The following is a 20,787-nucleotide window of genomic DNA, read 5'->3' as shown; positions in this document are numbered from 1 at the left end:
ATAGGGGAGCTTGCATTTTTATCTTGGAGGCAATGGGGAACTACTGAAATGCATCAAGTACTGGAGTGACATGGTCAGAAGTGCACTCAAGGAAAATCAGTTTGACAGCTGTTTGGAAAATGGTTTGGAGTAGGGAGAGAGAAGTCAAGGAGACCAATTAGGAGGCTGGTTGTTGCAGTAGTACAGGTGAGAAGTGATGAGGGTTTGACCTAAGGTGGTGGTACAGGAGGGACAGAGTCAGATTTAAGAGATGCTATGGAGGTAGAAACAGGACAATTTAGCAATTGATTGGATATATGGGATGAAAAACAATGAGAAATTCAGGGTGATAATTTATTTATAATTTATTATAAATCTTGGATACTGAAAGAGTGGAATTGCTTTCAAGAGAGTTAGGGTTACTCAGTAGAGAGTTAGGTTTTGAGAGAGAGATAGAGTTCTGTTTTGCACAAATGTTTCAGATGTTGATAGGTCATTTAGTTTGAAATACCCATTTGGTGATTCAGGAAGGATACTTGGGCTAAATTTATAGATCTATGAGTAGAGAGAAGTGACAAACCAATGAGAATTAATGAAGTCACTGGGTAGATAGACCGAAAGACTCAGAATGGCTTTTTTTGGTTGTTGTTTAGTGTTTCATCTAGTGAAAGTGTTTAGTCTTTCACACTTTTGTCCACCTCTTGGTGACCCCATGGAGTATACTGTCTATAAGGTTTTCTTGGCAAAAATACTAGAGGGGTTTGCCATTTCTTTCTCCATTCAGGACAGTTTTGGAGTATCCCTATTTAGGGAGTGTGATATGGATGATGATCCCCAAGAGACCAACTAGTGAGAGAGATGGGAATAGAACCAAAGAGTGTAATGTCATGAGCCCTCAGAGAAGAGAGAATATCTTGGAGAAGAAAGTGTTCCACGTCAGATGTAGCAGGGAAATCAATTAAGAATGAAAACTGGAAAAAGACCATTACATTGGACGTCTGGGAGAGCAGTTTTTTATTGAATGATCAAGTCAGAAGACAGATTGCAAAGGGTTGAGGAGAGGAGAGAGAATAAATGCATTAAGAATAGAAACCATTCGAGAAAGCACTTGATAAAGAAAAACTGTTTTTGCAGAAAAGATAAAGAGAAAGAGATTAGATGAGAGTACAATTGGATAGATTCATAACTGGTTTAATGTTTGGTTTCAAAGAGTAGTTATTAACAGTACCATGTTACTTCAGAAGAGGGTCTCCAGTGGAGTGCTCCATGGATCCACTTGGCCCTGTGTTGTTTGATATTTTTATTGCTGATTTGGATAAGTATATAGGATGGAATGCTCATAAGATTTACAGATGGTGAAGAATAGCCCACGCACTGTTTGATAGACACCAGATCTAAAAACATCTTGATAGGGCATAACACTGAGCTGAATCAAATAAGGATTTTTTAGTAAAGATAAATGTCAAGTTTTATACTTTGGCTCACAAAGTCAATTTCACAAGTACAAGATGGAGGAGGCAGTCAGCCTGCTGATTAGATAACAGATGTTATGGAAAATGATCTGGGTTTTAGTGCTCACTGTGAGTCAGTAATCTGATGTGGCAGCCAAAAAAAAAAAATGCAAACCTTAAAATGGGCATAACTCCAAAGAATAAGGAATATCTCTCTATAAGTTGGTCATTCCACACCTGGAGTATAATGTTCAGTTAGGGATAACTTTTATCCCTTTTTTAAAGTTTTTTTAAGTGATTTTTAAAAAGTTTTTAAAGTTATAGTGTGTCTGTTGGAAATAATGGGAAGGAAGAAGGGTCTCAAGTCTCAAATGCATGAGAATTGATTGAAATAACTGGAGATTGCTGAATAAAGAAGAGATGATTTGGGGAATATCAGCTTTCTTCAAGTAATAGAAAAGTTATCATGTGAAAAAGGGATTAAATTTGTTCAATTTGGCCCCAGAAAAATAGAATTAGGAGCAATGGATAGAAGTTGTAAAGAGCACATTTTGCTTTCTTTTTAGGAAAAGCTTCCTAAAACTTAGAACTGGCCAAGAGTAGCAAGGTCTGATTTAGAAATCAAAGGTTATTCTTCAGTGGTCACATCTGCAAATAGGATTATTGATTGTCATACTTAGAAAACATTTGCAGATAGGATTACTGATTGTCATAGCTATCAAAGGCTATATAGTTGTATAGAAAATAAACATAAATAGAAGAAATGCCAAGAAATATATTATCTCATCTGGTTTTCACAACAACCATGACAGGTAGATACTATTGTTATCCCCATTTTACAGAAGAGGAAACTGAAGCAGACAGGGGTTAAGTGCATTCAGGATCACATAACTAGTAGGTATCTGAGATCAGATTTTTAATTCAAGTCTTCCTGAGTCCAAATTGAGAGCTGTTACCTACTGCTCCACTTAGTTGTCTCCAAGGTTAAGAAATATAGATTTCCCCATTTACCCTTTGAGCCAATGCCCCTTATCCCAAGGTGGTTTGTTTCCCATTCCCTCCCTCTTCAATAGCTCAATGCTGATAGAAGGCAAGATTTGTTATCCTTTCCCATGTCTTTGTTGGGGTCCAGAGTTTCTGGAAAAAAGCCAAAATTCTTATCTGACCCTAGGGGTAGTAAATAAATGTAAAGGAGACACCCAGTGTTTTTTACTTAAATATTTGAAGCTAACTGCTGATAGTGACTTTTTAAAGCTTTGAGGATAAGTCTTCAAAGCTAGAAAAGGCGTCATTTGTTGGGAAAAAAGAAAAATGGGTAGAGGTTTTTTATGAACTTGCAGGAAACTTGTATTGCCATGCTCTTTCTTGCTCTACAGAACTCTGCCTTTCCAGAGGTGACTTCTTCCCCAGATCTGGGCTACTCCCACTACTCTTTACTCTTGTCCTACAGAAAATAGCTTAGTTCTCCTAGGTTCTCTTTGCCTAATAAAAGGTGGACAAGGTTACATTTTCATGAAGCCAAGAGAAGACAATCATCTTCATTACTAAATCATTTCATTCCTCAGTGAAGGTGCTAAAGTTGGGGCATTCCCTTGTGGGGATCCTGTTCAAAGGGATGGAAAAACCTTTTTTACACAATCCAGGGGGTACACCATCAGGAAATCATCCTGATACTAAGGTTAAATAACTAGTGATTAAATCGTATCAGCTTTTTAAACTGTTTTATTTTTCTGGTTGTGTATGTATATTAACTTTTAAAATACACATTTCTTTATGAATCATGTTGAGAGAGAAAAATCAGAACAAAAAGGAAATAACCACAGGAAAGAAAAAAACCAGAAAAAATAAGTGAATATAGCATATGTTGATTTATATTCAGTCTCCATAGTTCTCTTTCTGGATACAGATGGCATTTTCTATTCAGAGTCTGTTGGGATTGCCTTGAATCACTGAACTGAGAAGAACCAAGTCTGTCATAGTTGATCATTACACAATCTTGCTGTTACTGTATACAATGTACTTCTGATTCTGCTTATTTCACTCAGCATCGGTTCATGTAAATCTTTCCAGGACTTTCTAAAATCAGCTTATCATTTTTATAGAATAATAATATTCCATTACTTTCATATACCAAAACTTGTTAAGCCATTCTCCTATTGATGGGCATCTACTCATTTTCCAATTCTTTGCCTCCACAAAAAGAGCTGCTACAGACATTTTGGCACATGTGGGTCCTTTTTCCCTCCTTTATGATTTCCTTGGGATACAAACCCAGTAATGGCACTGCTGGGTCAAAGGGTATGCACAGTTTTATAGCCCCTTGAGCTCAGTTCCAAATTGTTCTTCAGAATGGTTGGAATCTTATCAGCTTTAAAAAAAAGATTTTTTGCAATTCTCTGTGTTGTGTGTGTGTGTGATATTTCTGACAGTTTGGCTCTTATAATGTTTCTTGATCTCATGGACAAATACAGCGCAACAAAACCAAGTGATTACTGGCTTTTGAGTTTGGAAGTCACCTTCCATCAGGGAAGGGAATCACATTTGACTTCCAGAGTCAGAAGGAGTTTGCATGTTGAACAAATCAGGCCATTGTTGATGGACCACAGAGGAGTACACCTTTTCCCTTTCCACCCATTGGGGATTACTTTAATTTTTACCCAGCACCAGAAGCTTGGTCCAATTCATGGGGGACTCAAAGGTATATAGTCTGGCACTTACCAGCCAGTTGAAGCAACTCAACCTTTTTCAATTTCCTCCTTTATTAAATAGAGATGACTGTGTAACACTTATTGTACCTATTTCAGTTTCTCAACAAGGTTAAATTAAATAAAATGGCTTATAAACCTAAAAGTGCTATGGAAAGTTTTGTTAGAATGGTGGCTGTTATATCCCAACTTCCAATCCTCCTCTCTCCATTGCTCATTTTTCTTTCCTTCCCAATTTTTGCTTACCAAATCATGGGATTTCCATGTCCCATATTAATATTCCCTCAAATTCCTAAATCTTTCAATTTCTTGGCCTTCTGAAATCCCATTCATTATTTAGTCCTTCACTGTATTTCAGGAATGGCATATAGGAAAGCTCACACTCTGAGAACCTCCATTAGAAACTCTGGCATTCTCTATCTGACCCTTACTTGTGCCTCACAGAATTGTTCTTCTATCAAGTTTAGCAAAAGCACCTTTACTTTACCTTTACCTGAAAAAAGTACTTTACCTTTACATGAAGGCTTTACTGATCCCCCCAATTGCTAATATCTCCTCTCCTCAAATCACCAATATTGTACTAATTTTCATTTATTCTTTTTACATTTATCCTTTCTTGTAAGAATGTTATCTTCTGTGTACAGATTGTTTCATGGATTACATTTGTATCCCAGTGTTAGTCACATAGTAGGTACTTAAATGCTTGCTGATTTATTATTATTATTATTATATAAATATTAGGCATCATTATTATTTGCTATGATTGTTCATAAAATCCCAGTGAGGTGCTGGGTTTGAGTGCAGAGGGAGTATGTACAGTTGGATGACATGGTTTCTAATTGTTCTTAATTTTTACCATGTGACTTGGGGTAAGTTATATAATCTGTGTCTCAGTTTCTCCATTTATATAGTAAGGATGAGTACTGTTCTACCTACTTTATAGAAGGGTTGGGATATTGAAGTAATAGGTGAGGAAAATTGCTATACAAAGATAAGAGTCATGTTCGAGGACATAAGTCATAGTTTCTTTCGAGGCAATTACTAGAAAAAAAATCCAATTCAATATTTTATGGAAATTATCCTCTGCTTTCTCCTTCCTTTTCTACCCTGCCCCAGAATATAGAGAGTAAAAGTAGGAAAGGGGTAAGGTGATGGAGTAGGGTAGGACCAGCAGAGGTGGAGGGAATGTGGTGGACTTAGGAGACCTGTTCTTAGGTCTAATTCTATCACTGATGTGATGGGATAAATGACCTAATTTTTCTGTCATGGAGTTTTCCTAGAGAAACAATATGCTCAAATAAAAAGAATGTTGGACTTGGAATCAGAAGAGACCTGGATTTAAATCCCACCTCTGATATTTATTGATCTTGGGCAAGTCACTGAAGCACTCTGATCCTCAGTTTCATCATCTGTAAAATGGGGATGATACTTCCTTGTATTTTACTCTCTGAAGTTGTTGTAAGCAATAAATGATGTAAAATATTATTGTTGTTATCTGGAGTCATTGTGTATTCTTGCTCAACTATGTCCTCAGGCAAATCACCTCATACCTTTATTTCCTTATCTGTACAAAGAAGAGTTGGAATGACTGGAGTTGGAAGTTTTTTCCCCCTAGTTCTGATATTCCAGAGGGCTGTTGGAATCTAAAGTTGGATTTTTTCCAACTAGTCCATAATTATTTTACATTTTCTCTATAGAGCAATCTTATGGTGTCTGAAAATCAGAGGAATCTTCCTGGCCTGATGTCAGCTGAGGGATCTGATCGTAGAAGGAAAATTATGGAGGATACAAGAGACAAGCAAGTCCTGGTGTTGATAATCTGACCCATGTTTCTTCCTCATTTAGTCAAATCAACAGCTATTCAACTCCAACGGCCTTCCTGTGGAGCTGTTGCCCTTGGAATCAAACATAAAAATTTGATCTTGTTCTCCAAGATCTTCATGAGCCAAACCTTCCTCCTTATCCATATTTTCACCCTCTTTGTCCCCTCCACCCTCCAATGTCGTGGAATCAGTGCTGGCTCATCCCTCACCTACATTCTTCTATTAGCCCTGAACCTTTGCCCAAACTGTCCATATATGTAGATCTCCATTCCTTCCTGACTTGTTTGCCAGATATCCAGAATTTTCCGATCTTATATCATGCATTTACTCCAGAATCTCTTCCTTGATCAAACTCACATTATTCCCTGTCTTGTTATCCCAATCTGACCTATTTTATCCCTCTCAATACATTTAAAATAACTGAATCCAGAGTATATGTTTCTATTCATTAAATCTGTCTTCCTTGCCTGGGTGGCAACATGACAAAGTAGATTTGAGGCAAGAAGACATTCCAAATCTGTCCCTTTAACTACCTGTCTGCTTTCAGATAAGTAGCATGGTATCAAGGTAGGAATCCTCAGACCCTAAGTTAGAATAGTGAAATTCAGAGCACATTGGGTTTCTGTTCTGGTTTGTCACTAATGTCACCTCCTTTTCCTCTCCTCCAACACTGCCGTGCTGGTAAATGCTTTGCTTCAAGGATATCCTCCACTGACCAGTGACTTCTTCCCAGAACCATTATTTTTGGAAGGATTCTGTGCTTTTATTTCCCTCATGCCTAAAGCCATTTAGTACTCCTCTTTGATTCTTCCTCCAACTTCCCCTTCCAGCTCTCCCTGTTATATACTTTAATGTGTGCTTTTCTCTCCTTGAGCTCCGTGAGATTAGGGACTGACTGGCATATTTATGTCCCTAGTGTTTAGCACAGCATTTGGCTCATAGTAAAGTTTAATAAATGCTTTATATCTGCCTGCTCTATCAGTCTGTCTATCTTGTCTATCCATCTATCATCTATCTACCTCTCTGCCCCCTCCCTATAGTTTGAGTCTAACAACTGGAAACAATGATAAGCCTTGGCAAATATGACAGATCTGAACGCCACTGTTCTAAACCTCCTGGTTAGTCTCTTCAGAGGAGAAGCAATACCTAAAAGTGATGAGAAAGGGTTTCAAGGGCACTTAAACTCAGAGCTGGAACATATGTATATGTGTGTTTCATGTCAGCTATGAGCTTTCTGTGAACAGGAACCATATGAGCTCTTTGCTTTGTATACCAGGTGCCCCTTGACTCACTACTACTAAACTAAATGATTCCATGTAGTTACGGGTAAATCCCTACTTTCCTCCATGGTTGAGTTTCCACTTTAAATAGCAGATCAAATCCCACCGAACATGACTATTAAGGCAGAGCTGTGAGTTTACTGAACAGAGAAAATTTTCCCCAAAGACCATGGGGTCTGAGGTAGAGGAAGACACAGGTCTCATTGCAATCCATTTGATGTTTCAAGTAATCCTTTTCCAATAAGTTACCTTGACTATCCTGGAGTGGAATGAATTGTTGAGAAAATTAAAGGCAAATCAGAACTCCAAGTTGATATTCCTCCTCCCAAGTTGGCTCATAATGTTTGCCCTCTATTTTTGAAGTTCTAGGAGCTGATATCATTTCATTTTCCTTATCGTTTTGTGTGAAGACCAGGTGTGGGGCAGTCCTTGGAGGTCAGAGGGTATCTTAATGGATATTTGCCTCTAATCTGGGGTGATCTCTGTGACCTCTTAGCCAGAGGTGGGTCATTTGTTTGCTATAAAAGCAGCTAATGGGCTTAGGGAGAGAACAGAGTAGCTCGTTCACCAAAGCAGCAAGATGAAGTGTCTTCTGGTCTTCCTTGCCATCATAGCCCTCTCTGACTGCATGTTCAGGTAAGTCTTGATTCCTTGGAGTATTCTGAGTCTTCTGGGATTGGAGAGAAATCTCAGAGAGAAGAGAAAAAGCAGCTCAAGGTGGGGTTTGCCTGATACTTTTCATTAATAGATGAGGAGTTTATGATAGGAAAATCTGCAATTTTGCATTTTAGTCTCAAAACTCTAAATCTTAGTAATAGTATCCCTTAAAATTCAGTTTTCTGTGGATTGGTGAGATGCAAAGAGGAATGATATCTCTTTCTCACATGCCTCTTGCAAATAAATATCCAGTATCCTCTGCATGCCCAGGAACCAAATCTGAGATACAGTTAGGTACCAAGTGCTTGAAAAAACCTAGTCTTCCTTTGCGCAAGGAGAAGGCAGGATCCCTGAAAAAGATAGGAAGTTCTTAGGCATAGTTCTTTCTTTGCTTTTTTCTTTTTCTTTCTTTCTTCGTTCTTTTTTCTTCTTTCCCTTCTTCTTTGCTTTCTTCCTTTCTTCCTTTCTTCCTTCTTCCATCCTTCCTTCCTTCCTTCCTTCCTTCCTTCCTTCCTTCCTTCCTTCCTTCCTTCCTTCCTTCCTTCCTTTCACATTCTTGACACTATATCTCCTTTACATTGAATCTAATGACTCTAAAACTATTGGACTACAAGCAGGGTTTTGAAGCAGTGGCTTTCATTGAAGGAAAGCTCCATAGATGTTTTAATCAATTCATCTAAGCCAAATAAAAAGCTGAACTAATAATATTCTGGGTGGTTTATAGAATGCCTTCCAGATGCTGCTTTCATTCTGGTATGAGTTTGTGCCATTCCATTTCCCAGAAGAGTCTTAGCAGAGTGTGGACCAGCTAATGAAACTGCTACCACAATTCCAGATTAGTTCCTGAGTCAGATGGAAACCAGTAATAGAGGAGCTAAAGAATGAAAAAGCTGAGGCTAAGGAGAAAACAACCAGAAGATTAGAAAAGTGATGAGATCCAGGAAAAACCCTTCCTCATGCCATGTGTTCAGTGCTTTGTAGGAGAAAACTCCAACGTTCTTATGGACAATTGCCAGTTTCAAATTGGGCTGCATTTCCCATGATATTGCCTTTCTTTTAGCCCTTTAATCCTCAGCTGTGTTTGAGGAAAAGGGATTTGGAAACTTTCCCCAAGTCTTTCATTTATGAAATCTTGTGAAGAGAAGAGTATAGAGATGATGATTGTACACAGATTCCTTTTGAGATATAAATCAAAGAGAAATCAAAAAGAAGCAAGTGACATTTTATTTTTTTACTTTAAAATTGCTCTTAATTGGTAATACGGTTCTTACCAAAGGACTTTTACATCTAGTATTCCATTTTATTCTCACAATGGCCAAAATGGTAGGTAGAAACATATTTTTAGGTAGCAGATTTTTAGATCTAAAGTGTAACTTAAGAAAATAGTTCAAGTGTCTTATTTACCTATGAGGAAGGTATGGCACTGGTAGGTTTAAACAGTTTGTTCACAGTCTTATAACTAGGAATAGCCCAACTGGGATTGAAACATTGGTCATCTGATTCTTTATCCAGTGCTTTGCACACTCTATCATTATATACTTCTCTGAAGCCTGGAAGGTTCAGAATTTGGGTTTGACAAGGTTTTGCAAGGGTGATGGTTGAAAAGTATCTTTGCATATATTTTGAAAAATTAAAAAAAAATTAAAAAAAGAATTTGGATTTGGCTGATCCCCAAAGGGAAGGTTGGCCAATTCTAATAGAGGGACTTGGCTTACTCTTCTTCTTCAACTGTGCCAGATTGCCACTCAGGAAAGGAAATACGTTAAGACATAAGCTGAAAAAGCATGGTTTGCTGGCAGACTTTCTGCAGGAGAACGAGTATTCCCCCAGCTCCAAGTACCAACGCTATGGTGAAGCTGCCAATGCTTCGAGTGAACCCTTGACGAATTTCCTGGATGTGAGTTGCTTTGATAATAATAATCATAATATTCTCATTCTGTTTGTTACAGGAGTTGTATCAAAAATGCTTTTAGTGGGGCAGCTAGATGGTGTAGTGGATAGAGCACCAGTCCTGAAGTTGGGAGGACCTGAGTTCAAATCTGGTCTCAGACACTTAATACTTTCTAGCTGTGTGACCTTGGGCAAGTCATTTAACCCCAATTGCCTCAGGGGGGAAAATGCTTTCAGTGAAGCTAGCTACATTGAATAAAAAAAATTAAGATTAAGACTTGCTCAGATATGTTTTCATTTGAACCTCATCAAAAATGATGAGACAATTGAGGTGATGATGAAAATAGCTGCCATTTATATAGCATGTTAAGCACTTTACAAAATGCTTTACATATATGATCTCATTTGATTTCCTGGCTCATTTTCCTCCATGGCTAAGTACTTTTGAACCCTACACTTAAGTTTCCTGGACTGTTTCTTCTGGTCCCCTTCCATTCTACTTTTCTCCACTTCTCATAGAATTCTTTTTGATCATGGCATAGTCTAGGAAAGATAACCAAGCGAAGTCTTTCTTCTGATTGCCAGTCACTCATTATCACCTGTTTGTTAGATGCCCTCAGAGCATTTCAAACATGCCCCAAACAGAACTCACTATTTTACTTCTGCTCTAAAGAAACCCCACTCTGAATTCTTTAATTTGCTTTAGCAAATTAGCCTGGCTTTGAAGGCCCTCCACAATCTTTTCCAGATTTTTTTCACACTATGTCTCTTCACATATTTCAGTTATACTGGACAAACTAGCCATGTGTGAATTTTAATATTTTTTCTGCCTCTGTATACATGTAGGAGCTATTCTTACCTAGAACACACTCATACTCTCCTCATCTCTACATTTCAGAAATTCTGTCTTTCCTTTAAAGCTCACTTCTGATGCTAATTTCTCCTTAAGGCCTTTGATTTTTTTTTTTTTTTTTTAAGGAAATGTAAATCCCTTTCCAGGAAGGGACTTTCTGTAACTGGAAAAAATTTCCCCTGATTCTTACTCTTACTCCTTCCTATTGCAGCAATGATCCCTTTCTTCCCATTCTGCTCAGAGATAGAGAACAACTGGTCCTCCCCCCAAGTCTATCTAGAACATGGCCTTCATCTTCGTCCTATTTCACTCACCACTGTAGAACCTTCCTCAATGCTGTTCCTCTCCCTGTCTCCCTCATCATCTTGCTTTCCATTTTTGTATCCAGGTCAGTCCCTTCTGATCTTTAACTTTGGTACAGAGTCTCAAACATCAGACAGGCTTAGGTACCAATAACATGAGTTGTGTGGATCTGCTTGTGTATGGACTCTAGAGCATTCCCAGGTCATCTGGGAGATGAAGGATCCTGAGATGTTCACGATACCATTGTCTCTTCATCTAAACTCTAATCCTCCTCAGGTTAGACTGAAGTCAGAAAATTTGGCAGAGTCTCCAAGTTAACCTCTTGTTCCATCCCACCGTAGTGTTAACATCTCAACATATATTCTTGCATCCACAGTCTCAATACTTTGGAAAGATTTACATTGGAACTCCACCCCAAGAGTTCACCGTGGTGTTTGATACCGGTTCCTCTAATCTCTGGGTCCCCTCAGTCTACTGCAACAGTACTGCCTGCGGTAAGTAACCCACTTCACCTAGGACTCAGGCTATGTGAGCCAGCAGTCTAGAGGGGAGACTGGGAAGGTCCCTGGGCAAAATGGACATAGATGAATTTAATCTTTAGAATCTTCAGTTTAACTTATTCAAGCTACTTGACTATTTTACTGGGAGGAAGAATGGAAGGTGGGATGGGAAACTGGATATTGAATAGAATGAGTTCCTTTGATTCACTATGGACTTAGTAGAAAAAAGGAAGAATCAATTTGTAGCAGTCAACAAGTTTTTAGTTTTTATTTTCAAGGATCAATAAAATTAGCACAGTGACACATAGTAGGCACTTAACAGTTTGTGGATGAGTGATACATTGGTAGGAGGTAGAAAAGCTTTGCACAGTCCCACTTTGAATTAGGGGTTATATTGTTTCAGAAAACCACCACAGATTCTCCCCCTCTGAGTCTTCTACCTTCAGTGGCACCGACGAACCTCTGTCCATCCAGTATGGTACTGGCAGCATGGAGGGAGTCCTGGGCTATGACACTGTCAGTGTGAGTATGGTCTGACTAGAGATTTCCCACCCCTCTCTGCTGGGGCTGACAATTGGGTGCTTCTGAGCCAAGTGTGATTCTTCCAGGAAGCGTGGGACACTTTATTTTCCTCTGATTCTGCCCACCCAGAAGGCTGGTGGGGGGGGGGAATGTTGAATTCAGAGTGGGGTTTCTTTACTGATTTGCCAAGTCCCCTGCAGAACTGTCACACACATACACACACACACACACAGAGCTCTGTGGGGTGTTCCTTTCCCAATAAAACCCCCATTCCTGCTGAGCTGCACAGCTTTTAGAACTGCTTAGAGTGGTTGTTGGAGAGATTTCTCTGGGGCTCCATATCTTTATGCCCCAAATCCTTTCATCTCATTCTTCCTTGTTATGGTTTTCCCACCTACGGTTCTATTTCACAGAATCAGAATCACAGAATTTCATTTTTGGAAGGGACTTCTGCAACCATCTGGTCTAAGCCCTGCCCAAAAGTTTGTGGGACAGGCACCCCTCAACCTTTGCTTAGATGCTTTTAGAGTGTTAGGGAAGGGTAAGAAGCCCCACTTCATCCAGAAGCTCTATGGCTACTTTGGGCCAGTTTAGATTAATGGAAAGTTTTGCTTAGCTTCAATCTATATTTGTCTCTCTGAAGCTTCCTGCTGGGAAACAAATTCTAAGTCTACTCCCTCTTTCCGCTCAACAGCCTTTCAGATACTTGAGAACTTGTTCTCTGTAAGCCTTTTCTTCTCCAGTCTAAACAACCACAGTTTCTTCACCCAATTCTTAGTTGTCATAGACTTGAGTTCCTTCACCATGCCGGGTGTCCTCTTCAGCATATGGCTCCCCTTTTGTCTACAATCTTTCCTGTGTCGATTTCCACCTTTTCGGAAAAATAAGACATTCCTTCATAAATGCAGTCCCAAAAGGTGCCAAAAAGTCTCTCCTGGACTCTTCCGTTGCTAGGCCTCCCACTGGGATTGTTCCTAGTCATGTCAGAGATCTGTCACTGTAATCCAATGCTCTGGCTTTCAGGGACCTTTGAAATTTCACTATGAATGGAGCTATATTAGGTGAGTTTCACTTTCTCCCTTTCTTGGATGGTCTTTCCCTGTCTCCAGGCTGGCTTATGCATTTTCAGTCTTTTCAAGTCCCTTAAGATTCCACAGGTTAAGCAGCAAATAAGTGTTAAGAGCAGAGTCTTTTAAAATCAAAGGAGTCAGGAAAGCCCCCTTTTAAAAAGCAGATAAATGTCTCAAGCTTCCATGAGAGATAGTTGTCCTTTTCTTTTTGCCCTCATGGAATGGAATATCCAAGAATAGAACTAGAATGGTGGCTAGCTAGGTGGTTTAGAGAAGCAAATGAAGGGAAACATTTTTGAATGACTAGAACTATCCCAAGGCAGAATTGGCTGCAGGAGGTTGTAGGTTACTGCTTTTTAGAGATTTTTAAGTAAAGACTAAATATTCATCCACTGGCTGGTGATAGCACTTTTGATCAAGTATGGTTTGGACCAGAAAGCATCTAGGATTTTATCAAGTGCAGCCCTTCTTCAATCATCCAATCTAATATTTGTCACGAACTCCAATATTCAGCTAAATGGCTCTACCTACCTACATCCAATTTGATTTGAAGTCCACAAAAATCTTGTTTCCTGACATTAGTAGCCTGATCTTTTGGCTTTGACTGGGTGGAGATATACAGTCAGCCTCATATAGACAGAGAATAAGCAGAGAGTACCCAGAGCTTTGCCTCAGGGAATGAGTTCCCAGGAGGTTGGGGCCATCATTTAGTCTCTGAAGCATCCAGGTCCATGCTGGTCTGTATGGCATCTGCTCCTAAATGCTAATTTTCCCCCTTTCAGAGTGTCCTACTTCCTTTGCAGTCTGTAGCAATTTGCCTTTTTTCTCTGCTATTTTAGGTTCAAGATAAAAAAAAATATATATATGCCTGTTGCCATATTCAATTACAGCTGCTTCAGCTTCTCCTTTATCACACATCCACCCACCTGGGAAAGCTGGGGAGAGACACCCTAGGTGTTGTGTCTCCTAGAAAGTCTCATTTGGCCTGAGGAAACTGAGACTAGCAGAAGTGGAGGAGGATGGAGGGGAGGGGACAATACCAACTTGGGTTAGCAATTGGATCAGACGCTGTCAATTAGTCCCAACTCCAGGATGACAAGACCCTTCTCTGCCTCTTTCGTCCCTTCCTTCTGCCAGGGAGCCCTCTCTAGGCTAAGAGCACCAAGACTTGCCTTGGCAAATACACTTGTCCTCCTCCAATTTCATCCTTTTCATCTTCAAGTATTAAATTCCTTCAAAAGGTCAACACAAAAGGCACAAGGAAGGGGAGTTTGCCTCAGGTGGGTGGGTTCAGCTTGAGTCTGTGAGATTCCCGTCTGAGCAGGTTCCTGGGATGCTCAGTAACTACAGCACCTTTCTAGAGTAACTAGAGACTTTCAGGTGCATCAAGTCATTAATACTTTTCATCAAGGCCAAAGGGCTTGGGTTGTTCTGTTGGCCTCTGTAGTGGTTCCAGCAGAGCCTGTAATTCTGACACAGGCTCTACTCGCTCTGCCCTCACCCGGCACAATTGCAGACCAGGGACCTCTCTTGGGTGATGGTTTGTAGTTGCTAATTGCATGTGGGAAAGCACAGAGTGATTGTCTCATTGCCTTCTGTCCCCCTTTAGGTCACCAATATTGTGGTCCCTGACCAGGTCTTTGGCCTGAGCACCCAGGAGCCTGGAAACATCTTTACCTATGCTGAATTTGATGGGATCCTAGGACTGGGCTACCCTTCCCTGGCTGAGGATCAGGCCACCCCTGTCTTTGACAACATGATGACCCATCACTTGGTTGTCCAGAACCTCTTCTCTGTTTATATGAGCAGGTAAGTGACACTTTCAGATGTAGATTCGCTGTGAATTCCTAATCAAGATTTTAGGAAGTCTCTTCTCAGTGTCACTTTTTATCCCCTCCTATTCCCTTTGGGAACACTTTGCAATTTGGGGACAGTTGCCATGGAAAGTATAAACTATTGTGGATGAAATCTATCAGACTTCTGACATTCAATGGTCAGTTACCATTTCTGGAAGTACAAAAATTCTCCACCATCTTTACTCCAACATCTTTAACATTGTGCCATCCTTAGAAAAAGGTGTTCATTAAACATTTGTTGTTGGTGACAAAAATTCTAGGGATGATGAAGAAAATAGGAAATAGGGATAAACCAGGACTTGCTATTCCAAGAAGAATGGCAGGAATAAGATTACAGAAAAAAAAAAGTAGCAGGAAGACTAGAAGAACAGGGCATCAAAGGAAGTTGGGAATATTTGAGTATTTCCTAAAAATGCAACATTCAGTTAGATTCCCTTCTTCCCTATGTTTTCATACACACAAAGCTAAACTTTAGGAATGTACACTATACAATAGAATTGAAATTCATGGGATAGCCTGGGGTGGAGAGAAAGAAAAGCAGAAACAGATTTATATAGGAGTGACTAACATGAAATATATTCTCAACCCCAAAGTCTCAGGATAAGGAAATCACCCTTCCCACCAGAGGGACTTTTTCCTGAAAAAGGGAATAGGGAGGATTGCCTTAAGAGGCGTGCCTGATTGCAGGAGTGTCCTGGACCCAGCTCTGATGAATTTAGGAGAGCTCATTGTAAAATATTCACTCTGAGCCTTTATAAACCAGAAATCAGTCAGTGCTCCAATTCAGAGTTCAGTTTGTTCTGTTGAGTGTTTAGACTTGAGAAACAATGCTGATTCAATGTAAAACTGTGTGCCTTTTTTTTTTCTTTTAAAGACTCATTTTTAAACATTTATGAGAACACTCCTGGGGTGAGATAGATTCCAGAGGAATTTAGAGCTTCCACATTGGGGTACAAGGGCATGTAGAGAAGACAGTTTCAATCTGAAACTCAACACTCCTGCCTGGAGCCCAGGGAATAGAATGGGGTATCCCCCAGTTTGGGGGCTGAAAAGAGGTAGGGAGTCTAAAAGAAGCAAATCTTGAATTCTATGTCCAGCTGAATCTCTGTGGAGACTAGGAAGATGTGTGTTCAAATACACACAATCTGAACTTTTCTAAGAAAAAAAGCTTTGGATCACAAAGACAAAGGCCAATCACCAAGAAAGGACACGAGAATGATAATGGTTAATGACTCTCCAGAGTCATAGCTGCTTACATTGAGAGCTGCCAGGGAACCTTAGAGACTAGAGCTGCACTCACTTGGCCAAGGTTCCCCAGCTGGTGTCTGAGGCCGGGATTTGAATCCACACCTTCCTGGGTGGAAGCTCAGTGCTCTTTGAACAATGCCATGAGGCTTCTCAGAGGAACATTTTCTTGGGTGTCGGCAGCAGAAATGGATGCTGTAAATGGGGGGCTAGAAAGCTGGCCCTGCTCTGGACCTCTACAAACATCTTTTACTTTGAACTGATCAGTGTGACCTCCTCTCATTCCAGGAACGGCCCAGGCAGCATGCTCACCCTTGGGGCCATCGACTCATCCTACTACACTGGCTCTCTCCACTGGGTGCCCATCACCGTGCAGGGCTACTGGCAGTTCTCTGTGGACAGGTGAGTGAGCGATCTGAGGCTTCTGGTCAGAGGCTCATCTCTAGGCTCCAAATAAAACCAGGATCTCCTTGGATCAATCCACAATTGCTGTGCTAAGTGGTAAAGAAACAGATCTGCCCTTGAGGGGCTTACAGTCTCTGTGGAGGTGTGTACCTAAGAATATATAGACCAGAGGAAACCTTTTACCAGGTAAACTAGGGAGGGAGGACACTAGCAGAGCAGCTTTGTGAAGATGGGGATGCCCTCACTGGGAGGCTTCTAAGGGATGCGTGGGGTCCAGGCAGTGCAAAAGCAGCAGCAGCAAGAAACAGCCTGGCTGGGCCAGTGCACAGAAGGAACCTCCCAGTCCTAGGACATTGTGGTGGAGAGGAAACTGTGCTGCACAGAAAACCAGAAGACTTAAGCCCCGGCTCAGCACTTATAGTTGTGACCTCAGTTTCCTCATCTGTAAAATGGGACCAATAGTTTGTCTTACAGGGTTGTGGTGACATCATACATATAGAAATCCTTTATATAGCAAGTTCCATGCAAATGTATGTTTTACAAAATAATTTTACTATTATATTGTATAATAGCTATTATGCAAAAAGGGAGCCATTGTTATAGGCCTTTCCTATTAATATTTACATTAGACTCTTCAAGACATTACATTTGAATAAGTTATTTTTATTTTAATTGTGGTTTTGCCTATTGTTCGTTGTCGACAGTAAAAAAAAAATAGAACACCCCCCTTTTCCAGTTTTTTAATTTGATTACAATTATGAGACACCACCAGTTACATAAAATCTCCCCTCCTTTCTTTGTTTCATAATTCTGCTCAGAGCAGTGACTTTTTTCTATGGTAGTTGTTATACTTTGTAATTGTAACTCCTTTCATTTCTATACATTGTGGCAAGTGATTCTCCCAACAATCCTGTGAAGCAGATAGGGCAGGAATTATCATTCTCATTTTACAGATGAAAAAATTAAGACCTAGAGCTAAAAAAAAAACCAAACAAATAAACCCAAATAAGAACAAATAATCATATGGTACTTTTAAGGTTTGGAAGATAATTTATAAATATTATTTTATCCTCACAACCACATAATAATCCACAATAAATAATAGGTGCTATTATTTCCACTTTACAGATAGGAAAACTGAGTCAGACAAGTGTTTACATGACTTGCTCAGAGTCACATAGCTGATAAGTGTTCAAGGCAGGATTTGAACTTAGGTCTTCTGAGTCTTGTGCTCTATCCCCTATACCACCTAGGCATGGTAGTATAGGATAATACAGTCTAGTGTTAAGAATATGTGGTGTCTGTACCTCCTGCTTCCAAAGAATGTGTTGAGCTTGACCCATAGATCTAATCCACCTGCTGGAGTCCGGTCTCAACTTTACCCATGTGGCTATCCAAAGGAAGGAAAAGCTGTAAAGGAAGTTGAATTTCTTTCCTTGGTTTCTCCTCTGGGTCTCAGCTCTAGCTTTGGGCACGTTTAAAAAACAAAAACCCTGGGTATTAATAGGAGAAGCAGATTAAGGTTCAAAGTTGAATTAAGCAGCTTGTCTGTCTTCTCCCAGGATCACTGTCAATGGCCAGGTGGTGGCTTGTGATGGTGGTTGCCAGGCCATCTTGGACACCGGTACCTCTCTTTTGGTCGGTCCAACCTATGACATCAGCAACATCCAGAATGTCATTGGAGCTACCGAGGGCCCATATGGAGAGGTAAGTCCCCCAGCTCAGCCTTCAGAGATTCTTCTGGGAATCCCTTAATATTCAGAGATGAAGAGTCAGTCCTCAAGGATCCACACTCACCAAGGAAATTTAGTCAGGGTAGAAAACAAAGAGGGGAATCAGCTCTCCTTATCATCCATCTCTTGGACTCTGAAGCCAGTCAGACAGTGAGCATTTATTAAGCACTGAGAATACAAAGGCAAAACCATCCCTTACAATGGAGAGACAACAATGCAAAAATTGTGTACAAACAAGACATATCCAGGCTAAGTGGAAATGATCTCCGCATTATTCTGTGATGTGATAAATTTAAATGCTTAGAGCCCACTTTCCTCCCTCCATCCCACTGTTCCACACCTTCTCAAGTTCCACCCCTCCTCCACGCATGAGCACTCAAGCATTATGAGGGGTTTATTGATATTAAAAATATCCCAGACTCTTGTGACCCCAGTCAGAATCCTCCCCCAGATCTCAGCCGGCCCTAGCTGCCTGAGGTTCTTGTCTGCTTCCAAAAGCTAAAGGAAACCACCTCAATACCAAAGGATCTTTGCTTTGAGCTGCACTTGCTGCCTGGGTTTGGCCCTTTCAGAGTGGCTCTTGTCTAGAAGATGGGCCATTGCCCAGGGGATGCCAGCAGGATTTTATGATTTAAACAGGTCACATCCTTACCCCCAGACCATGGGAGATCTTGGACACTTTCTTGGCTTCAGATGTTTCTCCAGGCTTTCCTTCCCACTCCGGGCTCCCTCTTCTTCTGCTCTGGTGGGAGGGCTCCTCTCCCTTTCTCTGAAAAATTCTCTTGGACTTTTTTCAGTTTGACATCAATTGCAGCAGCCTGAGCTCCATGCCTACAGTTGTGATTCACATCAATGGCAGAGAGTACCCTCTCCCTCCCTCAGCCTACACTAACCAGGTACGAATCTTGTGGGGAGAAACTTCGTGGGGGTCAGAAACTCCTGAAATCTGTCACAAGGAGGGGGCTCTGACAATGCTGGTTGAGTGGGAGCCAATGTTTTCTTGTCTTGGTGGTATGGAATAGTAGAACCTGCACTAGATTTGAAAATCCAGAATCTGGGATTTGACTCTCCTGCATCCTAGCTGTGACTTCAATGAATCACGGAGTCCCCTGAGTTCTAGTCACCTCGTCTGTAAAATGGGATAATAGTGACACTCTCTACTTGGTTTTCTTGTGGGGAGAAGCTCTTTGTAAGTCTTATAGCACTGTAGAAATATGAGTTATCTCATTGCTCTCAAGGCAGCACAGGCCTGGGAATTATAGGGAAAGATTTGGAAGCACTGCACCTCCTTCTTAAAGAGGCAACTAAGAGAGCTCAGGATTTGAACTGCCCATTGCTCAGCTTTCCCCACCTCTCCCTTCCACCTTGACCCAGATTTTCCTTCAGAAGACTGGGCTTTTCTGGAGGCTCTGATTCCATTCCCTCCTCATGCCTTCGGACTCAGCAAAGGGTGATGTTCCATATTGACTTGACCAATAGCCAACATACTGTCCCCAGTCTTGGGCTTGCTGGACTCTTCTTCATCCATCACCTGGTCAAGCTAGCCTGTATCAAAGCTAAAAATGAGCAGGTTAGACAAGATGGGGTAGAATGGGATTAGACAGACAATTCATGCGACCTTATATTTGGATAGCCCTCCAGAGTTTACAGCTTTCACCTAGAGTGGTCATTTTCTCTTTACAAAAATACATTAAAGGAACTGTTAGTATTTCCATTTTAGTGACAGAGAAACAGTTAGTGACTTGTACATGTAGTTAGTGGCAGATCCGCCCGGACAATAACCTGAGACTTCAGACTTTTCATTTTTATGCCATCCCATCACTAATGATATCAAGGATTAAATGAATCCATTTACTGGGAGCTTGGATGCCTGGTTCTAGTCCAAGTCCTACTTTCCTAAATCTCACTCTTTCTGGGTTTGTTTCTTCATCTTAAAGAGGCAATAATGCCCTATCAGACTCAGAGTTATCACTATGGTGGTAGACGTGAAGGACTAAGATGGGGGGGAAGAATCCCTTGTGATTGTCCTTAATTATTGTTGAGTGAGGGGGCCACCTTCACTGATGCTCTGCTTGGGTCTTCCCTAGATGCAAGGTATGTGTACCAGCGGTTTCCAGGACGATGGCAGTTCCCAGCTGTGGATCCTGGGAGACGTCTTCATTCGAGAATACTACAGCGTCTTTGACAGGGCTAACAACCGTGTGGGGCTGGCCAAAGCAGTCCAAAAGACACATTGAATGTAGCCCACCTCACCCCTTTACTCCCTTGATTAATCTGTATCAGAGAAAAATCCCCTTGACTGTCTTTAATAAAGGTTCCCTTAGGCAATAAAACCTTGCCTCCTGGTCTTTTCTTTAGTTTCTACAACTTGTACATTTTCAAGAGGGGGCAGGGGGAAATCATGAGGGTGGCCTGGGCTTTCTCAGGCCTTTGCGGAGAGACAAAAGGCCGCCAAAAGGCCTGATTAGTGGATGACAATCTTCACTGAGGAAAGGACCAACATCTAAGCCAGATT

The 20,787-nt window shown here is 40.8% G+C and overlaps 1 protein-coding gene across 1 annotated transcript; it reads left to right on the top strand.

The window, feature by feature from the left end:
- Window positions 1-7,803: 7,803 nt before the first annotated feature.
- On the top strand, window positions 7,804-20,605 carry LOC127559356 (chymosin-like). The gene is made up of 9 exons (XM_051993074.1): window positions 7,804-7,874; window positions 9,633-9,792; window positions 11,318-11,435; window positions 11,845-11,963; window positions 14,643-14,842; window positions 16,423-16,536; window positions 18,102-18,246; window positions 19,070-19,168; window positions 20,360-20,605. The coding sequence occupies exons 1-9, from the start codon at window positions 7,819-7,821 to the stop codon at window positions 20,507-20,509; spliced, it is 1,161 nt and encodes a 386-aa protein (XP_051849034.1). The 5' UTR covers window positions 7,804-7,818; the 3' UTR covers window positions 20,510-20,605.
- Window positions 20,606-20,787: the final 182 nt, after the last annotated feature.

Source organism: Antechinus flavipes, chromosome 4, assembly GCF_016432865.1.
Source record: "Antechinus flavipes isolate AdamAnt ecotype Samford, QLD, Australia chromosome 4, AdamAnt_v2, whole genome shotgun sequence".
Taxonomy (NCBI): Eukaryota; Metazoa; Chordata; class Mammalia; order Dasyuromorphia; family Dasyuridae; genus Antechinus; species Antechinus flavipes.
The sequence above is the reverse complement of the archived record's forward strand: the minus strand, read 5'-3'. Positions and strand labels throughout refer to the sequence as shown.